The following is a 21,137-nucleotide window of genomic DNA, read 5'->3' on the forward strand; positions in this document are numbered from 1 at the left end:
GCAGCGACCAGCCCGGCGTGGGGTGGGGGGAGTGGGGAGTCCCAGCGAGGGGTTCTGCAGCCTCTACGTCCCCTGCCAACACCACGCCCGCGCTTATTTGCATTTAAAGAGAAACGCACCAAGGAAAACAGTGGGCGAGTCGGGAAACGCCTTCTCACCGTGGCGATTGGGCCATACTCCTGCCAATCAGGGCACAGATGCCCCACCCTGTGGCTGTGGAGTCCGGGGGGAAGGGTATGGGGGAGCTGCCCAGAGCTTGGGGTAGGGGAGCCGGTGCAGGAGGTGACTGGAGTGGCGGCGGCGGCAGGGGCGGCAGTGGCGACGCTCTCAGCCGTGGCAGCCAAGGTTCCAGCCCCGGCCAGGGAGGCGCAAAAGACAATAAGCGGGCTGGAAACCGGACCGGGCCGGGTAAGCATTGCGCGCGGCCAGGAGCCTCCGCCTGCCCGCCGTCCGGTGCAGTCTCGCGTGCTCCGCTCTGGCCGCCTGGAGAGGAGCTCTAAGGGCTGGGCCGGTCGGCATCCGGACCGCTCTGCGCTCCCCTTCGGAACCCTCTTTGAGGACTGTCCGGTGAGGGCCAGAGCAGTGTCCCCTGGGCGCGAGCGACCGCGGCTAGAGACGGAGAAGAGGTGGGCAGGCCGGCGGGCTATCCTGGGCCATGCCTTGGGGCTCTCGGGGGAGGCGGGGATGGGGCCCGCACGTGCTGCCCTTCGGTCTCCGGAGGGGAGCAGCCAACCAGCACTCCCAGCGGTGCATTTGTAGGCCAGGAGCTTTAGAGCTTTGTTGTAGCACATTAGCTGGAACAGCTGTGTTACGCGGGTATTGCTCACCCCAGCGGCTCGGCTGCCGCCCTGCCCCTCCCCTCCCCTGCGCATCTCCTGCCTCTCCCTTTCCTCTAGAGACGAAGCCAGCGCGCTAGGCTGGGCCCGACTGGTACTTACTTTGGCGTGGATTGGGGTATCTACATTGTCTGCCTCCTCCCTGGGGGAGCTCAGTTGGGCCTGTGGTCTGCTCACTTCCCTTTGGAACCTCGGCCTTGAGGCCCCAACAGCCGCGCCCCCTGCTCCTGGGCCTCCGGGCGCATCTGGCGCCCCCCCCCCCCCCCGTGGACGGCGCGCTGGCAACCCGGCTCTCGCTGTACCTTGCTTTAGGGCAGCAGCTCAAGCTAGTCCTTGGGTTAGAGCTGCAAGGCCGCTTTGTGTCTCCCACCTACCCCCCGCCCCCCCGCCTCGCCTCCTCTCCCCTTGGAGGGCACTGGCCGCGTTTTTCTCTCCAGCCAACGGTTTAAAAATAGCGATAAGCATGGTGGGGTGTATGTGTATGTGGGGGGGGAGGGTGTTATGTGCCAGAGGCCGAGGGAGCAATTATTGTAGTAGAGAATGAACCGTTTGGGTGTGTGTGAGAGAGCTAGAGGCAGCCAAACCCTCCAACTTCGCAGTTACTTAAAATACCCAGGCTGCCAGGCCGCTGTCATTGTCTGCTGCAGACACCTTTGACACTGGTGACCGCTGGACTTTGCCTAGGCTTTTCAGTGGTGAGGGGTTGTGCCCTCCAGGCGCGCCACAGCCCAGGCGGCAGCTGGACTGGCTCCGCAGAGCTGGCCTCGGTTTGGCCAGACTTGTCTTGGCACGGGCCGCGGGGTCAAGGTGAGCCTTTGCCCGTCACACACACTAACATCTCCCTCTGCATCTTTGCCTGCCTGCTGCATTCATCTGGGCTGGGTGGAGGGTGCTGCACTGTTGGACTCTGCACCCCACCCCTTGGTGATTCCAGCAGAGCCCCTTCCCCGAGTGAGTGTTGCTCCGCTCATTCGGCCCCATCCACCGCTGTGTGCCTCTGGCTATAGACTCTAGGCCTTTCTGAGGAACAAGAGGGAGGGAGCTACCTAGGGGCTTGAAAGGCTCTTCTTGGACATTTGACCCACCTCTGAGGGTGGAGAACTCTGTGGGCTGCAGGGCCCAGGCAAAGCCTACGCACCTTTGAGAGGAGACAGTGAGACCCAATAAATCCCTCACTTAAGGGAAGGCTAGCTGGGAACCTTTGTGACACTAGCCAGGACTGCAGATACTACACTACAGTCACCTCCTCTCACTTTGACCAAGCACCAATACAGTCCCCCTACTTGCAGCTGGGCATCCCTGGCCCAGAGCTGGACATGTCCTCTGCACTACCTCAAACCAACAGCCACCTAACATATCTGCCCTATATAACTCCCTCCCCACACCCAAACCCACTCACCCTGCACTGTCCAAATTCTCTTCCCTCTCAGCTCTGGGCCTATCTCATCAGTGCCTTTCCTGCCTGTCTCTTGCAGTCCATGATGACCTCTTCTTTCTCAGAACTCCTCCAGGCTGCCTGCATCCCTTGGGCATTTTGGGGCTTAAATTTTAATAGGAGACAAATTATAATTGAGTTTCCCTGCCTCTACTTTGTCTCCCTGATATGGATGTTTGGGTTCTTTCAGAACCTCTCAGGGGGATAAAGGAAACCAGTATCTCAGCCACAATCCCCTCAAAGCCTAGCAATGTATAGCAGTTAATGAATGCTCCGGAAGGACTTGCTGTCTGTAAAGCTTTGGAGAAGACCTTTACCTCTCCAACTGGCACTTGTCCTGGTTCATATGAAAATGATTAGAAAAATGATACTGAAAGCTCAGATATTTATTGAGTATACTTAATGAAGATTGAGAAGGGGAGTGGGTTGTATCTAAAATTAAAAGTAAATAAATCATGATGTTTCCCTTCAATAAGCTCAGGACCTGGACTGCCCAGTCCTCAAACTACACTACCTTTGGTTGCTGATTCATGAGTCTAGAAGCAAACTACCATGGAGAGAGATGAGAGATCTGTATATACAGGGGAATTGTCCTGGGGAACCTCCAGAAATTAGAGGGGTTTGGTTAGGCAAAGGATAGTGGTATAAGCAAAATTAGGAGTAGGAGGGGGTGGCTTGCAAGCAGGCTGAGTGCAGTGACAGTCTTTTCTGGTTGATACTGTAAGGTAGAAAGTAGGTTGGAGCCTAGTGGTGGTGGGCTTCCCAAATGCCAGGTTGTGGAATGAGGATCTGATCTTGGGGGAATGGAGGAAGGGGCCATCAAAGAATGGGGAATTGAGAGGTTTTGATATTTTTTGTGTGTAAACATGCCACAATAAAATGGAATTTTAGAAAGGGTTTTAGAATGGGTTCTTAGAAAGGGATAGGAAGAGCACCATAAATTGGGCAGGTAAGAGGCCACCTTTGGATCTGAAAGAACTGGGGGGCAGGCTATCTCTAGAGGGAAACTGTATCTTGTCAGCTTCTCTTTGGCCTTGCAGGGGGTTGGGGGAAAGGAGGGAGCCTGGAGCCTACATACCAACGTGGTGGAGGCTAAGTGTCCCTCAGGCCTCTGCTTTTTCTCCCAGCTGGACAGGCCTTCATGGAGCACCAGTTTGGACACCTGTGTTTACAGATGGGAATCCTGAGGCATTGGAAAGCAACAGGGACTTAACTTAAGGTCACACAGCATTTAGGGAGAGGCTGTTGCCTCCTGTGCAGTGACTCCACTGTATCCCACTGTCTCCAGCTGCCTCCATTCAACACAAATCAGCACAAATTGCATTAACTAACCCCTCATCTTACCTAACCCATTCATCAAGAGTGAAGGGATGCTAAGTTACCTTGCTAGGAACTCCTCCCCTGGCATGTCTCTTCCGTTTTAGTCTTGGTCTACAGCCTGTCAGGGGCTGAAAGTTTCAGGAAGGGGAAAGAAGTTGGCAGTCCAGTGATTCTCTCCTAGTAGTGGAGGTGTTAAAAATTCCTCAAGAACTGTTACATTTACAATCTCTGAACCAGGGGAAGAAGGGAATTAGAGAAATAGCAACAAGTCTGGCTTGCTTGTAGAATCAAAGAGGGAGAAGGGCTTCCAGCCCCCTCATTTACAGATGGGCTACAAGAGGGCATGCCCAGTGTTATTTCATCAGTGCCCCTGCCTCAAATCCTGACCAGGCAGATAGACTAGTGATAAAAGTAAAGCCCTCGGAGGAGGCATTTCATAGCCTTCCTGTGTCATTCATTCCTGGGTTACCCATCTCATTGCCAGGAAGTTCTTTTTCGGATCTAACCTGAGCCTCTCATGCTATGCTTAAACCAACTGTGTGTGTGTGTGTGTGTGTGTGTGTGTGTGTGTGTGTGTGTGTGTGTGTGTGAGCGAGCAGCTGGCCACAATTGCTCTTCTGCTTAATAATTCATTTGAGATTTCATGGGCATTAAACCATCTCTTCCACCTCCAACTTCTATTCTCTGAATTAAATAATCACAGAGTCTTTTCACCTCTCCTTGGTCTTATTTTTCAAACCTGTGCATGCATAAGTATATCACTAGCAAGGCAGGCAGGGAAACCAGAACCACTGCGGAGGTGCCGGAGGTGCCGGTGCCAGCCGAGTGAGGGTGCATTGCTCCCCTGCACCTCCCCTTTTGGGATTAGGGGATAATATGAACAATGGAGGAAATGGCCCGAGGGAGCTTGGTGGAGTCAGAGGCAGCCATAGTGGTGCTGCAGGGGGTGGGGGTGGGGGAGCTTTGCGACCCTGCTGCAGAGCATTCATTGCTTTCATCTCCTACAGGTTTTTTTCCCCCTGCTGGGTTTCAAAGCAGATACTAACCCCTCTTCTCTAGCTAGTACTCCTCAGCCCTCCCTGCTGGGGGCTGCAGCTCTTTCGGGAGAGGGCTAGGCCCAGACAGTTGTGGTCCCCCTCCTCTCTGTATATGTATGAAATATTCATAGGCTAGGCCACGTGCATTCAGAAAGAGTAAAATGCTGGGTGGGCTTGCAGGGGGTAGAAGTGAGAGGCATGAGGAGTGAGGCTGGGCCACAGTACACCTCTGTTCTGCAGTGGGCCCAACTAGCTATGCATCCAGGCCTCCCAGTGAAGCCTAGGATCCCCAACATCCCATTCCCTCAACATGCCTCCTGACTCAGCAGCCACTAGAAAACTGGACACAGGACTGCCCTTTCCCCAGCTTCTTGTGCATCCTGGGGGAAGCAGATCCCCGGTCCAATCTCCCATTCCTACATGGGAAAACAGAGGCCCAGAACAGGGAAGGGATTTATTTGCCCAAGGTTACATGAGAGCACAAAGCTCCTGGCCCCCAATTCTAGGCTTCTTATTCTAAGCACACTGATCCTGATCCCCCCCCAAACCTCAGTTTCCTTACCTGGTCTCTCATATAGGGTATGGTGCATACAGAGGGGTGGATACGTAGGAAAGTCAGGAGTCTCCATTGTTCACTCCACCCAGCTGCTCCTCTGCAGGCTTTCTTTGGCTGTCTTGTCACATCTGTTTCCCTGGGGTTAGGTCCTCTCTTGTTCTTCATCTGAACAGGGATGGAAGGAGGTAGTGCCTGTCTTTGATCTCACCCTTGCTGGGTTAGTACTGACATAGTGGAAGCCTTATGATGCAGGCATGACAGCTTCCTTGGATACATTCCTCTCTAAAGGGGTTGGGAGCATGAGAGGGGAGTGGCAAATAGGTGGCTCCCAGAGCCCCCACTGTTCCAGGTAAGTTGGGTAGGCAGCCTCAGCAGCCTGAGGAGAAAGATGGAGCATCAGGAAGATTCACCAGGAAGGCCTGTTTCTAGGGAGAGGCAGTGTCTGGGTGACCACACCTCCCAGACTGGAGAAGCCCCTGTATATTTGGGGCTGAAGCTAAGGGGCAGAGAAGGAAAGGAAGGTTTCCTTCCTTTGCAAGGAAACCTGCAAAGGGCATGCAGAGAGCAAGTCTTGAAAGTCAAGCAAAGGGGTTTGGCCTTGATCCTGTAGGCAATGCGGAATATTTGGTAAGCAGAGGAGTGATGTGCTGAAATCAGGATTGTAAGAAAATGAATCTGGCAAGGGTGTGCAGGATGGATGAGATGGAAATGGGGAGGCAAGGGGTGGGATTTCAGTGTAATGGCAGGGAGGAACCAGAGGGAACTCTGCTAAGATGCTTTTGTCATCCTCATTAGGACCGGGAGGGGTGGGGGGGAGAAATCTGACAAGCTGGAGTGGAGAAGGTAGCTGCAAGAGGCCCCATCACAAGGGCACGTTATTGAACATCTGCTTGGTACCTAGCAAATAGTCTGTCTTTTACATTTATCATCTCTAATCCTTACTGCGATTCTACATGGTAGGTAGCATTTTCTTCATTTTATAGATAAGGCGTTTGAGTTTCAGAAAGGTTAGGCCACTTTCTCATATCCCACAGCCTGAAAGGGATGAAGCTGGCATTTTAATTCTGGGCTGACAAACTACAGCTAAATTAGAATTCAGTTGAACCAATGTTGTTTGAGCTCCTGCTTTGTGCTAGATATGGTGACTACTGTATAAGATGAGGGAGGGTGCATTGAGAGAAATGAAAAGACAGACTGAGGTCTGCCAGAATGAATTGCCCAAGGCTGAGTATGTTAATTCATTTGACGGACTAGTGGTGGGGGCATAGGAACAGGGGCTAGAGGGCCCACTTTGGGGTCTGTGCTGCATCTAGAGTTGGTGGGATGCCCCCTTGAGAAGAGGTGCCCCTCAGGAAGCCTGCAAATTAGGGGAGGAGTGGTTTCAGGGATAGCTTGGGTGGAGCTCTGCCAGCAGCCTTTACAGCTCCACCAAAGAATCCCAAGCTAGATAACCCTTCCTTCAGGTCCTGAAAAAAATGGTTTTGAGAGTAGACTTTGGCTGTGGGCTTTAGAAATGGTTGATTCAAATTCCAAATCTCATAGATCATTTTCCTTAAATAATAGCTCAGATTCTTTGTCCCTGTTTTGTCTTTACCCTTATCTTTGTCCCCACTGGCAGGTTTCTGTTTGGACCTTTTTTTTTTGGCCTCTCAAACTTATATCCCAAGGAAAAGAAGAGTAGAGGAACATATTCCACGGTTTGGGAGTAGTGATGGTGGGGTTGCTGATGAGAACAGCCACAGGCTGGGTTGGCAGCTCTAGGATTCTGAAGTCAACAGGCTTTCTGGAATGTGCTAGGTAGGGCCAAAATAGTGGCAGCCAGTGAGGACTGGAAATGCTTCAGAGAAGGCTCAGCTGGGTTGGGACAGGAGTGTGATGGGAGGGGGAGATGATGGCTCTTGCAGGTGTAAGGGGAACCTGCACAGTCCTTACTCTCAGTCTTCTTCCTTTGATTAGGGGCCAGAACGGTGCAGCAGAATGGCATAGAATTGGGACTCAAAGAGACTTGGAAACTGGTGTGGCTCTGTCATCATCCCACTGTGTGACCTTAGGCAAGTCTTTTCCCAAGCCTAGGCAGTTTCCTTTTCTGTGACAAGAAGTTACCATCCCCTACCAGGACTGATTAATGGATTGCTGGGAAGGAGAAATGGGGAGTGAGGAAATGGGGAACACTTTGTAAGCTGGTAAGTACCATGAGTGGATAAAGGACATCCATTGATTTGCATTTCCTTTGATGCTGGTACTTTAGCTGAGTTTGAATTGTTGACCTTTCTGGCTTGGGCTAGAAAACCTGGCTACTTGAAATTCCCGGAAAATCCAGAGCTGTTAGCCAGTAGCTGATTTGAGGCAACATTTTGGGTTCCTGAATGTCAAAGGTTGGCTAAAAGAATAACTAAAGCCTCCTGTGAGATAACTGCACCGTCACCCTCATTTACCATTTGGGTAAACTGAGGCCCAAGGAGGTTTGGTGACATACCCTTAGAGCACTGGGGAGCACTTTAGTCAACCCTGACTGAGGTAGTTTTGCTGCTAGAAACTGTCCAACTATAGTTTGAATAAAATACATATAAAGCTAGTCACCATGTTTTTGATCCTCTGTTATATAATGCATTTTATTTGGTACTTTATATACATCGGTTTTGTTCCTTAAAATAGCTTTAAGAGGTAGGCACTCTTAATAGCATCATTTTCCAGTTGGGGAAACTGAAAGAACTTGCTGGATTTCCCCCAGGTAGGCAGAGCTGATTACAGTGCAGAGCTGGCTGACTCTCAGGGAGTGGGGGGCTGGGCTTCCTGTCCTTACTACTCCTTCCTTAGACCACCCTCCCCCACATAGATGAGGGCAGGATGGGCCCAGAGTGGGCTTGCTCCCAGGAAAACTTCTTGGAGGAGGTCTGGGAAACTGTGACTGGTTGAGGCCATGCCTCTGGAGCTACTGTATAAATCCACACACTTCTTCCCTGAACTCAGCCTTCTCTAAGTTGGCTGAGCTGGCCCCAGGAAATAGGGCTGGGAGCAGAATGTTTAAGACTTGGTGGAGCTGTTTCCTCCTTATTGAGAAGGATTCCTGAGGCAGGTTTGTGACTGGTCTCCTGCCTGTATTTTGAGAGGAGTGGAGAAGAAAGAAGCTCTGCCCTAGCTCTGACTTAGCCTTTCACTGGTCCGAGAATGGCCTGAGGCTGGCCTCGGGAGCAGGGATGCCCACAGCCCAATTCTGGCCATGCTAGCAACAGCTGTAGCAAGTGGCCCCTGCCAGGGACCACAGAGTAGCCTTAGAGGGTTCCCTCACCCACCAGTCCACCTGAAACTTAGACAGCCATACAGGTTGAGAAACCTAAGGGTGGAGGGGCTCTGCATTTAGCAGGACCACTTTCTTGGCAGGAACCATGAAGGGAGCCAGCCTCAGCCTGGGGGAGCTGCAGAATCTGTCCCTTTGCTGTCCCCTTTGCCTTCTGCCCCACCTCACTCTCCTGACCAGTGTACTCTGTGGTCCCGAATAAAGGCAGCATAACCCACTGGGGAAGGACAGCATTGGGGCCTGGTGAGGTAGTAAGGTGTATTGAGAAGGGGCCTGGGCCAGAAGTGGCTAGATGGGGCTGGGCTAGGGGGCTGCTAGCTATGGGTGATTCCTGCCACCTCCTGTCCTACTGTCTTGCAGGGGGATACAGGGAAGAGACACTATGAGTGGAGTACATGGCTCTGGGAGGGACAAGGCAGGGAGGTAGGAGACAGCATAGTTTCAAGGCTGGTCCTTGCCAGCAAAGATAACCCTGGGCCTAGTTAGGCGGAAAGCCTGAAGCTGGGGGAAGAGAAATTCCCAGGGACACAACCTTGCCTAGTTCACCCACTCCCACCACATACACAGAGGGCTTTTTAAACTGCCCTTAACGGGGGACTTTGTATAAATCCACGAACATGTCTTCAAAATCCCCTCACACCTGGCTCTTCCTCAGCATGAGCCAAGGCAGCTAGTCCCTTGGACTTCCTGTAATGAATGGCTTTCTCAAATGAGTGGTCTTTTACATATGGTCTACTACTTCCTAAGAAACTGGGATCTGACCTGAAATAACAGTAATGCCAACCTTTCTCATTTGCTTTTCACTTTACAGTTTACAAAGTGCTTTTGGTGTCCATTATCCCATCTAACCTCACATTACTGCAGTAGACTGGGGAGATAGAGGGGGTAGATAGGGGAGCTATCTTGATCTCCATTTCACAAGCACCCAAGGCTCAGAGGAGTGCCTTGGCCTGTTCAGGGTCCCTTGGCATGGTATGCAACACAGCCCTGTGGCCCATGGCTCCTTCCACAACATACTGCAGATCCCTGTGACAGGGAAGGGCACAATGTAGAGAGCAGTGGGCTTGCCTCTACTCCAACGGAGCACAGAAGCAAGGGCAAGAGAAGGCCCAGAGGGACTACCCTCAAGTCAAGGCATCAAGGTTCTGGAAAGCAGCCCTCTTTGAGATTCAGTCTGCCTAATTCTTCTGTTCACAGGAATTCCAGCTCCAAAACCAGTAGGACAATTAAGCCTTTGATTCACAAGGATGGGTAAGCCCATAAGATTTTTCACTTAGCCCTTGGTCTTCCTTGATGACTAGTCTTGCCCATCCTTTCCCCTAAATAATTGCCGTTTTTACTCACTCCTGTCCAACAAGGCCCAGATTGAGTGCCTCCTTATCAAGGCAGCTTTTCTGAGCCCAGGAGCTATCTTTCTGCCTTTCAAGTTTATCCTGGGATATGATCACAAGGTCTGAAGAATGATACTTCAACACTCTGCTTAAGCAATAATGGGGACTCTTCTCTAAGGCCTGCATCATATTGTGCCTTCAGACTATTATATATAGGTTTTTCTACCTGTTAGCCTAGGGGATCCCCAAAAGCAAGGACTGGGGTTTCCCCTTCTGGAAGCACTGAGCTTAATAACTATCATTTAACCAAATGTTCTGGAGAGGTTCATTTCATGAATTCCACAGAAGGAAGTAGAATTTCACAAATAACTCCATTTATTGCCACCCCATCTCCTCAATGCCCAGCACCATAATGACAACACTGTCAGTAATTTCAGGGCTGAGGTAAAAACATCTGTGCTCTGGAAAATGAGTGATTCAGATAGATGATAGGGCCCTTTTTCCCATGAGACTCTGGGGCACAGGACTCTGAGTGTATGTGTGTATGATTGTGTATTTCAGGGGTAGCACTGTCTATTGTGGGCCTATCAGTTACAGGGCTGAGCTGGAACAATGCCATGTTAAAGTATGTCACACAGAATCAAAAAAACAAAAACCTAACCTGAGCAAATGGCAATACAGATCTCTGCAGAGAGGGGATCAGATGAGTTTTTTATTTCTCTTATTTTCTGGATAACCAGCCATTATCTTGCTCCTAGTTTAATATTCAGTTCTGCAGAGCCCCTGATGGAAGCCTGGATCATGTTGATGATTCACGTGTCAGGCCAAACAAGGCACAAGGCACAAAGTTAATATTTACTAGACAAGATCAGGGACTCCAGCAAGGTTCCTCTAATGAGGTCAGAGGTCAGAGGCCAGAGTGTAGCTGCCAGGCTCTCTCCACCTCCAGTGCTGATCCTTAGTTTCACTGCAGGTGAGTGTGTGAGTGTTATTACCGTGGCAACCAATCACAGGGCTGATATGCTGGCTAGCTGCTCTTAGGACAACAGTGTTGCTTGCCTCTCCTTCTCTCTCTCTGGCTCCCAGCAGCTGTTCTGCCTCCCTTCCCTACCCAAGCTCCTTATCTGCTGGCGGCTACCCTACAGAGAGGGGACAGTGGTGCGGGACTTTCCAGTGAGGGGTCATTGGGTTTTAGCAGGCTGGTCACTGATCCAGCTGTCAATCAGTTGTAGTCACTGGAATGAATACATCAGACAGTGTGGTTGGGGAGGGGGATATGTTGGGGTAGGTGCTGGCTAGCTCTTCTTTTTATTCCATCTCTGTGACATTTGGATATTTAGAGGATTGGGAGCTTAGACCAGAAGGGTGTGTCTTGCACCAGGTTTGTTTATTTATTTATTTATTTATTTTTAGAAATTTTATTGGAGTATAGTTGCTTTACTATATGTTAGCATATTGAAACTAATGTTTTGTTAGTTTCTGTTGTATAGCAAATGAATCAGCTATACGTATACATATATCCCCTCTTTTTTGGATTTCCTTCCCATTTAGGTCACCACAGAGCATTGAGTAGAGTTCCCTGTTGTACCAGGTTTATTTATTTAAATAGCTGTTGAGAGACTAACTCCCAGACCAGGGACATGAATCATGTGGTGTTGTGCCTTCAAGGAGTTCCCTTTCTAGATAGAGAGCTAGGTGGGGGCCAAAGTAACAAAAGGAGCAGAGAAGAAACAGTCTGCCTCATGGTTCTAAAGTGGAACTTGGAAGTTTCAGTTACTGAGGGCCACATTAAAATCTGTTCCCAGCAGGACAGTCACTAGAGAGTCTGACCTAGACCTACCCCTCACATAACCACTATGACAGGGAGGTATTTCTAGGTGTCTTGGACAGAGGATACTGAATCCGGGAGAGTGCCTTGCCCCAAGGCTACCATGCCATCTTAGCTGATCCTGGATTGCAGCTCTGGAATGTGGGTCTGCAAGGCTCCTACTCTGAGCTTTTGAAGGTCTGAGCATGGTCCTACAGGCAATTTAGGGAGACTGGGGAAGAAGGTGAAACTTCAGGTATACTTTTCTACCCAGCCCAAGGCAAAATGTCAGTGAGAGCCCTGGCTAATGTGAAATTGAGGCCTGGATGTTGCAGAACCCAGTGAATACTTAGTTGGCTATTTTGCCAGATGCTTCTCAAAAATTCTGTGTCATAAGAGTTGACTTCCCTTCTGCCTTTCCTGACTCTCTACTCCACCCCGTTTGATAATCCCTCTCATGACCAATAGCACCGTGGGCCTTTTTCATATCTGCAGTTCACCCTGCCCAGTGCTCCCCTGAGCTTAAGGTGACCTGAAGTGAGTGGACCCAGCTAGTGGGGTAGGGATGATGGCTGTCTGTTGCTCAGTGTAGGGTTTTGTTGTCTTGGGGCCCAGAGGATGCTGGCCCAGCAAGTCAAGCATATGGAGTGCATTAAGGTTTTCCCTACTATTTCTCTTACTTTCTGGTTCCACTCAAGCCTGAAACCACAGACACCTGTGAAAACAAACCCAGCCTCGTTGCTTGCTCACCAGTACTGTCTCTCTGTCTTTGTCTCTCTCATCTTCAGCCCCAACTGTGATGCTTCCTGACTGATGATGTTATAACAGTGCCCAGAAGCCAGAAGGCTGCATTTTTCAGCTGAACATACCTGAGTTGTCCCCACCATCATGGAGACCCAAAAGGGTGAAGCTGCTCAGGCCAAGGGAACAGCAGTCTCTGTGGATACCCAGGACCAATGGGCAGAGAAAGGAGCCAAGAACAAGGCAGCTGAGATGACAGAAGGGCCAGCATCAGAGCAACCCTCATCTGGCCCAGGTAGGCTGAAGAAAACTGCTATGAAACTCTTTGGTGGCAAGAAGAGCATCTGTACCCTGCCTAGTTTCTTTGGAGGGGGACGAAGCAAAGTTTCTGGGAAAGGCAGCTCTAAGAAGGGTCTTAGCAAGAGCAAGACCCACGATGGCCTGAGTGAAGCAGTCCATGGCCCTGAAGACATTGTCAGTGAAGGAAATGGCCTCTCCTTACCTTTGCCTGAGTCATCCTGTAGACTTCCCAGCTCTCAGAGTGCCCATGGATCTTTGGAGACAGACTCCAGATGCAAGACATCTGTGGCTGGAGCCACAGAGAAAGCTAGGGCTGAGAAGGCTCCCTTTGTGCCCAAGCCAAAAAAAGGCCTGAAAGGTTTTTTCAGCAGTATCCGCCGTCACCGGAAGAGCAAGGTCTCTGGGGCTGAGCAAAGTGATCCAAGAGCCAAGGAGCCTGAGGGGGCCAGAGGCAGGCCTCATGAGCATGTGAGCTCAGCCCTTCTGTCCCCCACTGAGACCCTCCAAGCTCCAAGAAAGGAAAATGCCAAATCCCAAGATGTCCCTGGGCCAAAAGTTTCTTCAGTACCAGAGACTTCTCCAGCAGCCACTGAGCAGATAGCCTGCAAAGATCCAGAAAAAACCATGGAGGCCTGTGCCTCAGCACTCCTGCAGCCCAAACCTGCCCCTGAAGCCAGTGGCCCAGAGGAGCCCCATAGCCCAGAAACAGGGGAGAAGGTTGTGGAAGGAGAGGTAAATCCACCCAATGGCCCTGTGGGGGACCAGCTGAGCCTCTTCTTTGGGGATGTCACATCCCTGAAAAGTTTTGACTCACTGACAGGTTGTGGTGACATAATAGCAGAACAGGACATGGACAGTATGACAGACAGCATGGCCTCTGGAGGCCAGAGGGCCAACCGAGATGGGACCAAACGAAGTTCCTGCCTGGTGACCTACCAAGGAGGGGGCGAGGAGATGGCCTTGCCTGATGATGATGAGGAGGAAGAAGAGGAAGAGGAGGTGGAATTAGAGGAGGAAGAAGAGGAAGTCAAGGAGGAAGAAGACGATGACTTAGAATATCTGTGGGCAAGTTCCCAACTGTACCCAAGGCCCATTCTAAATCCAGGCTACCATCCCAACACATCCCCAGGACACCTCGGTTACATGCTCCTTGACCCAGTTAGGTCTTATGCTGGCCTAGCCCCTGGGGACCTTTTGACTCCTCAGAGCGATCAGCAAGAGTCTGCCCCCAATAGTGATGAGGGTTATTATGACTCCACCACACCTGGACTTGAGGATGATTCAGGTGAGGCCCTGGGGCTTGACCGCAGGGATTGCTTGCCCCGAGACAGCTATAGTGGCGATGCCCTCTATGAGTTCTATGAGCCAGATGATAGTCTTGAGAACTCCCCACCTGGGGATGACTGCCTTTATGACCTCCATGGTCACAGCTCTGAGATGTTTGACCCCTTCTTGAACTTTGAGCCCTTTTCTTCCTCTCGGCCACCTGGGGCAATGGAGACAGAGGAAGAACGGCTAGTGACCATCCAGAAACAGTTGCTATATTGGGAGCTTCGGCGGGAGCAGCGAGAGGCCCACGAGGCATGTGCCCGAGAGGCTTACACCAGGGAGGTCTACACCCAAGAAGCTCACACCAGGGAGGCCCATGCCCGGGAAGCTTATGTCAGAGAGGCCCGAGCTCGAGATGCCTATGCCAGGGAGGCCTGTGGCCGAGAGGTCCATGCTCGAGAGGTCCAAGTCCGGCAGGAGAAACCCATCATGGAGTATCAGATGAGGCCTTTAGGGCCGTCAGTGATGGGCCTGGTGGAAGGGGCATCAGGGGCCTCTCAGACTTCCCACAGAGGAACCACCTCAGCTTTCCCTGCCACTGCAAGCAGTGAGCCAGACTGGAGGGACTTCCGTCCTTTGGAGAAGCGTTTTGAGGGAACCTGCTCCAAGAAAGATCAAAGTACCTGCCTGATGCAGCTCTTCCAGAGTGATGCTATGTTTGAGCCAGACATGCAAGAAGGAAATTTTGGAGGATCTCCCAGGAGGGCTTACCCTACTTATTCACCCCCTGAGGAACCAGAGGAAGAGGAGGTTGAGAAGGAAGGGAATGCCACTGTGAGTTTTTCTCAGGCCCTTGTGGAGTTCACCAGCAATGGGAACCTCTTCTCCAGCATGTCCTGCAGCTCTGACTCTGACTCATCCTTCACTCAAAACCTCCCTGAGCTGCCCCCCATGGTGACCTTTGACATCGCTGATGTGGAACGGGATGGGGAAGGCAAGTGTGAAGAAAATCCTGAGTTCCACAATGATGAAGACCTTGCAGCCTCCTTGGAAGCTTTTGAACTGGGCTACTACCAGAAACGCGCCTTCAACAACTACCACAGCCGATTCTACCAAGGCCTACCCTGGGGTGTGAGCAGTCTCCCTCGATACTTGGGACTGCCTGGCATGCACCCTCGTCCTCCACCTGCTGCCATGGCCCTCAACAGGAGGAGCCGCTCCCTCGACACTGCTGAGACCCTGGAGCTGGAGCTCTCCAATTCTCACCTGGGCCAGGGCTACATGGAGTCTGATGAGCTTCAGGCTCAGCAAGAAGATTCAGATGAAGAAGAAGAGGAGGAAGAATGGGGCCGAGACAGTCCCCTGTCCCTCTATACTGAACCTCCAGGGACCTACGACTGGCCTGCCTGGGCTCCCTGTCGTCTCGCAGTGGGGCCAGGCCCTGCAGGAATAAGTCCTAGCCAGTTGGATGGGCCTTCCAGCCAGTCTCTATATGGACAGGCAGTCTGTTGCATATCTCCTGTCGCCATGTCAATGTTGCTGTCAGTATCAGGGCCAGAGCCAAGGGCACCTGGGGAATCCAAGTCTCAGCTAGCTCGACCTTCGCACCTACCCCTGCCCATGGGCCCTTGTTATAACCTCCAGCCAAAGGCCTCCCAGAGTCCGAGGGCCAGGCCTCGAGATGTGCTGCTGCCTGTTGATGAGCCTAGTTGCTCCTCCATTTCTGGAGGCTTCAGCCCCAGCCCTCTTCCCCAGGCCAAGCCTGTAGGCATTACCCATGGCATCCCTCAGCTGCCCAGGGTCCGGCCTGAGCCCCCAGAGCCTCAACCCATTCACTATGGGGCTTCCAGCCTTGACCTGTCAAAGGAGAGGGCCGAGCAAGGTGCCACTCTCCCCACCAGCCACTCCTCCACTGCCATAAATGGAAACCTAGCTGAGTAGTCATCATCAATTCTGGAGTGGGGGGCATGGGGCCCGAGCATGTGAATCGGGATCAGGGTTGGGCAGAGGGGTGGGGGGTGGGGGTTGCTGTTTAACTTGAAAATCCTTTTGGCCAAGGAAAGCTCCTATGAGTTTTCACCTTTTTTTTCCCACTTCCCTTGTCTGCCATCTGTGGCCACATTCAGCTCAAGTACATCTGCCCTGGGAGATTGCTGCTGCTGCTGTGCTCGTTTTTGCTTTTGGGATTTTTTCTTGTGACCCATGCAGGGTTTGGGATGCTGTAATTTTGTGCCTATTCCAGTTGCCAAGGTAGTGATTATATATATATATATATAGCATGCATCCTTGACACAGACTGAACCCTTAGCACCCTCCGCCACTTCTCCACCCAGTGAATGATGAACCACTGATGAGCAGCCGCATCTACACTGCCTCCCACTTGGGGACAGGGAGCTTGTTTGCTGTTAGCAATGTGAAATTATGGTACAGATCCCCCTCACCCCCACTTCCTTTGGTCTTGGCATAGCTGCCACCATTACATCAGATGATATAATCTATTAGCCCCAGCTAGCTGTCCTCAGAGAGGATCAAGTAGCATATGTCTCACTGCCTATTGCTGTGGACTTTGGCATCATAACCAGATGAGGGCCTTTTAACCTGGCCTTTTACAGCTTGGGCTGAAGACAAAAATGCTAATTCCCTTAATGGAGTGATCAAATTCATCTAGTTGCAAACAGAAGACAAAATAGCGTTCTATTGTAGACACTGCCATAAGTCTTGAGCTCTGGAATGATAGGATTTTTTCTTTCTTTGTTTCTTCAAGCTTGTGACAGCCTGAATTGCAGATGCTTTTGAATTTTGGTTCTTTTTTCCTCCAAAGGAAATTTCTATTATCTCATTACATTCTTTTAATTGATATACAGGAAGAGAAGTGGCCTAAATTAGGCTTGGCTGTAGGGGCTGGGGGTTTTGCAGGTTGCAAGAGGATAAAAAAAGGAGGTTCATTTGTCCAGCCATCAGGAGAGAGGATTTCATACATTGCAGAGCTCATGGCAACTCAGCTTCTTTTGGGAAAATTTCTTCCCCCCCAAAGACAAAAACTTTCTTAAGCCTTGCCCACCCCTTCACTAGACGCAGTAAAGAGTCTCCATGCTAGCATTCCCAAGAGACAGGACACCAAGGGCATTTAGGCTGCTGTTCCAGGCTCTAAAGACCTTTCATTTTCCAATTAGCCAAGTTCTTAGCATCATCAAAGGACCCTGCTTCTTGAGAGAAAAGACTGTGACCTGCCTTCACTCTGCCAAGCGGAAGGACTCTGATTGCAGCCCTTTATGGAATGAATGGCACCCTCCCTTCTGCATTCACACAGTTTTCATGTTAAACTAGCTTGGAAATATTTGTGGGGAAGAGTTGCTGTCAGGAAAACATTGCAACAGGCTAATCTTGCTAGGCTCTACCTCATTAATCACCAACATGAGAGGGGTCCTTTTAAATTTCTTTATTGGAAATGGTATATGGAACATTTTTTACCTGGATATGTTGACCGAAATTATGATCTTTGCTCCCTTGACCCTGTCCCTATCCCCCACCCATCTCCATGCCTGTTAAGAGAAGTGGTAAACAGGGATCTTGTTATTCCCAAGATATGGCAACTTAGCTTAGAACAGATGCTGTTGGCCCCCCAAGTCAAGATGACTTTGTGAGAAAACCACCACCTGGACAAGGGATGTGTCTGTGCTGGTCTTTGTTACCATTTCTCAGCTTGGGGTTGGCCCAGTGCCCCTCACCACAAAGAGCAAACCTGGATGGTAGAAGCTGTACCCCTGGAAGCACCACATTAATTTGCATGGCACTGACACCAACACTCAAGGGACCCAGACCAGCTCTCCAGGCTGACTTTGTCTGCATTGTGAAGAAATGCATTAGTCATGGAGCTGGAGAATCAAAGAGGGTGAGGAAGGCCCTCCTCACCCCTAGCACAGCATTCCAGGAGAGAAGTGCCCAAATTCTGGCCTCTCACCAAAGCTGCCCTGGGAGGGTGGGGCTGAATTTGGCCTGGCTCTTTGGCAGGCAGGAAACACTCACCAAATGCCTTTACAACAGGGGAAAACCCACCACTTGCCTCTTCTGTCTCTTCTTGTCCTTCATGGCAGCCTAAGCTGCTGTTTATATGTGGACTGTGCCAGCCACAGCAGGTAGTAGAGCCATCACCAACCTCCAGAGCTTGCTGAGTCTATCTGAGAAGAGAAAAAGTAGGTTGTCAGCCTTTGGCCAAGGGCTGAGAGCTGCCCTCTGTAACAAAAGGGCAGCAAGAGGTGCCACCTCTGCAGGGGGCAGTCATAGCCCTCACATACTTTGCTGGGCTTTGGAAGGTCGCATATCACAGTAAGTTTTAGGACTGAGCATCAGCTCATGGTTTGAACATTGTTGCCTGCAAGTCCTTTCACTGTCCCGGCCAGCCCAGAGACAGGATCCTCACCAGCAAAAGTAAGGCAGTCAGGGTGCATGGCTGCAGAAACAGCCTCCTTTGAGTCTCACTCTAGATCCAAGCAGTTCATGGCTGAATCCCAGCTGCAGCCTAGAAGAGGAAGGAAGACTGGCTGGGGACTCATGATGACAGAACAGGGTGACACTGGGAGAGCCAACCAAGCTCCAGGCCTCTCCCCAAGCATATGCCAGTGTTTGCTTAGCTAACACCAAATATGTCCCAGACTACTAAATGTGTAGATGTCAAGTCCACAAATGAACACCATTTCTGCACTGCAAGGTCATGGGATAATGCTTTTGGATATGACTTCTAGGGAAGATATGACTTGAGAGAAGGTGACTGCTCTTATCTTGCTACCCAGCAAGCAGGCTTATGTAGTGTCAGATAGCTCTGATCCTGAGAATTCTCAAATGAGACTCATTTCCAGGGCACCAGTGACTGGATAGAGAAGGCCACCTAGAAGGTCTCTCCCAGGGCTCTCAGTTTCTCAGTGCTTTAACACCTTCAAGTAAGTCCTGCCTTGGGGCTCAGTTAGGGCCTGCCCCAATCGTCTGGACTCAGCTTGGGCACCAGTCCATGAGCCTCCTGGGCCAAAGGCTTTGGTCAAAACCAGTCTTTCTCCCTCAGTACTGTACCAAGTAGGGAAGTAGCTTCCCACACCCAGGGTGCATTCCCCTCATCCTGCTGCCAGTGACTTTCCCACCCTTGCCAGTGCTACCACCCCACCTGCCCTCGGCCCCCGGGCCCAATAGCTAGAGGGAGGCATAGGGGGTTTAGCAGGGAGACTTCAAGTTTACCCATGTGTATGTTGCATCCAAGTTGTTTTTAATATATATATATCAAAAGTCAATTATCTATTTTTGTATTGTTTGCATTTTATATTCATGGAAAACAATGTTTATCAATTGTTCTTTTCTGATATATTTTATTTTTAAGCGGTGCTGTTTACAGTTTTAGACAAAACGAAGATGACACAAAACTTGCTGCTGCTTGTGCAGAGGGCTGGCATCTCAATTGCCCAGGACTCTTGCTCTTTCCCCTCTCCCCATCCCTGATGTATCGTACTGTCCATACCCTCCCTCCATGATACGGACAGCAGATGTCCAGGTACTAAGACAAATGCCAGGTGACTCAGGCATGTGGAACCTGGTAGACAGTGTGTCGTTTATGGTTTATTTTTTTCTTTCAGACCTTGCCCTTACCCGTGTATAGACCTTCTGTCTCTGTCCCTCTTTCCTCTATGTTTTGTGCTCTAGTTTTGAAACCAGAGTGCCCACGTTTTGCTATTTGTCATGTTGAGTTTCTCCAAAGGAGCATTTTGGGGACATTCTCCACCCAGTGAGGAGGGCAGTGGGTTTCAACTATTCCCCCTCTCCCCAAGAAGCTGGGGGAGATAGATGGAAGTGATGCTTGAACCATCAGGAATTGGCCATCTCATTGAGGAAACCCTTACATGGGACTTTCCAGGAGCTCAGTTGATTGTGACATTTGCCCAGAAGAGACGTTGGGGAATTCCTTGACCCCTCTTGCTGCTTTGGGGGAATCTCTTCCTCCGCCGCCATTCCCACTGCCCTGCCCTGCTCCAGCTCACACATGGATGGGACTTTGGGGAACAGTGACTTTTAGGGTGATGGCTTGCTGCTCTGATCCCTAATTTCTATCCTATAGTCACTCCAAAGAAGAAAATCCACATGGCGTGTATATGTGTGAGGGTTGGGCCTACTGAGAGTCAGGGCTTTAATTATTATTCTTGTTACTATTGGTGCTTATTTTCCCTGATGTATACGGGGTGGGCGGGGGGAAGAAACCAGGAATGTATATTTAGGTCATGTTAAATAAAATGGCTGGGGGACAAAGGGAAGAAATTGGAAACTGCAGTACATCCTCACCCCAGGTGTAAGAGTTCTTTCTCTCCCAGTGCAAAAAGGGGAGAATGGCCCCTGGATGTGCCCTAGCTTCCCCTTCCCTATCCCTGAGACATCATGGAATTGCCTGGATTGTGACCTCTCCAATCCTAGTTCTCATTGACATCTGGATATCTTGATGCACTGCCTGTTTGTAACAAATATTTCTTTTGCTGAGTGCTAATAAACTGGGTTCAAGAGGGACCCCCAGTCACCAAAGTGCATTCTTGTGGTTTGTTCCACAGCAACATGCCTGTGACCCATGGTTGTTGGGTTTGCCCTTGAAGGGAAATGAAAAAAGCAAGGGGGTGTGTGGGAGTCAAGAAGTAGGGGGAACAGAAGCCAGAGCTGAAACTGAAAGTAGAGGAAACTTCAGTTCATCCAAGCCATGCCCCGCATCTCAGTCTGATGATGTGTTGTTCTCCATCACACCATTCATGCCCTGAGACCTGCCTAGGGGCTGGCTAGCACTTCTGAAATTAGTCTCAGTTCATGTAAGTGTGCTGGCTTCCCCACCAGCCAGGAGGCAGAGGTGTGGACCTCCTACTGATGGCTCCAGCAAAAGGATGCATCTAATGGTGGGACTCTCAGACCAACCTGAAAGGAATAGCATCCTTTACCCAGGCCTATGGGCAGAGATGCTGGCCAGGCAGCTGGCTGCCCCACCTATTCAGCTGTGGGGATGATTGGGGAACATGTGGCTTCTGCCCCTTATTGCAAGGCATCTCATCTGTTGGCACCAGCAACAGATGTCACGTGGGTCAACAGATGTCAACAGATGTCACAGCAACAACTCAGTCACCTGTGTCATGCTGATATCCAGGCCTGTCCAAGCCTAGACAGTAATCACCTTCCCTTTTCTATTACCCACATA

The 21,137-nt window shown here is 50.7% G+C and overlaps 1 protein-coding gene across 1 annotated transcript; it reads left to right on the forward strand.

Annotated features, from left to right (window-relative positions):
* Positions 1 to 248: 248 nt before the first annotated feature.
* AMER1 (APC membrane recruitment protein 1) lies at positions 249 to 20,482 on the forward strand. Its single transcript, XM_059050980.2, has 2 exons — positions 249 to 408; positions 12,409 to 20,482. Exon 2 carries the CDS (start codon positions 12,509 to 12,511, stop codon positions 15,869 to 15,871), a length of 3,363 nt encoding a protein of 1,120 aa, XP_058906963.1. The 5' UTR covers positions 249 to 408; positions 12,409 to 12,508; the 3' UTR covers positions 15,872 to 20,482.
* Positions 20,483 to 21,137: the final 655 nt, after the last annotated feature.

Source organism: Kogia breviceps, chromosome X, assembly GCF_026419965.1.
Source record: "Kogia breviceps isolate mKogBre1 chromosome X, mKogBre1 haplotype 1, whole genome shotgun sequence".
In the NCBI taxonomy this organism is placed as follows: domain Eukaryota; kingdom Metazoa; phylum Chordata; class Mammalia; order Artiodactyla; family Physeteridae; genus Kogia; species Kogia breviceps.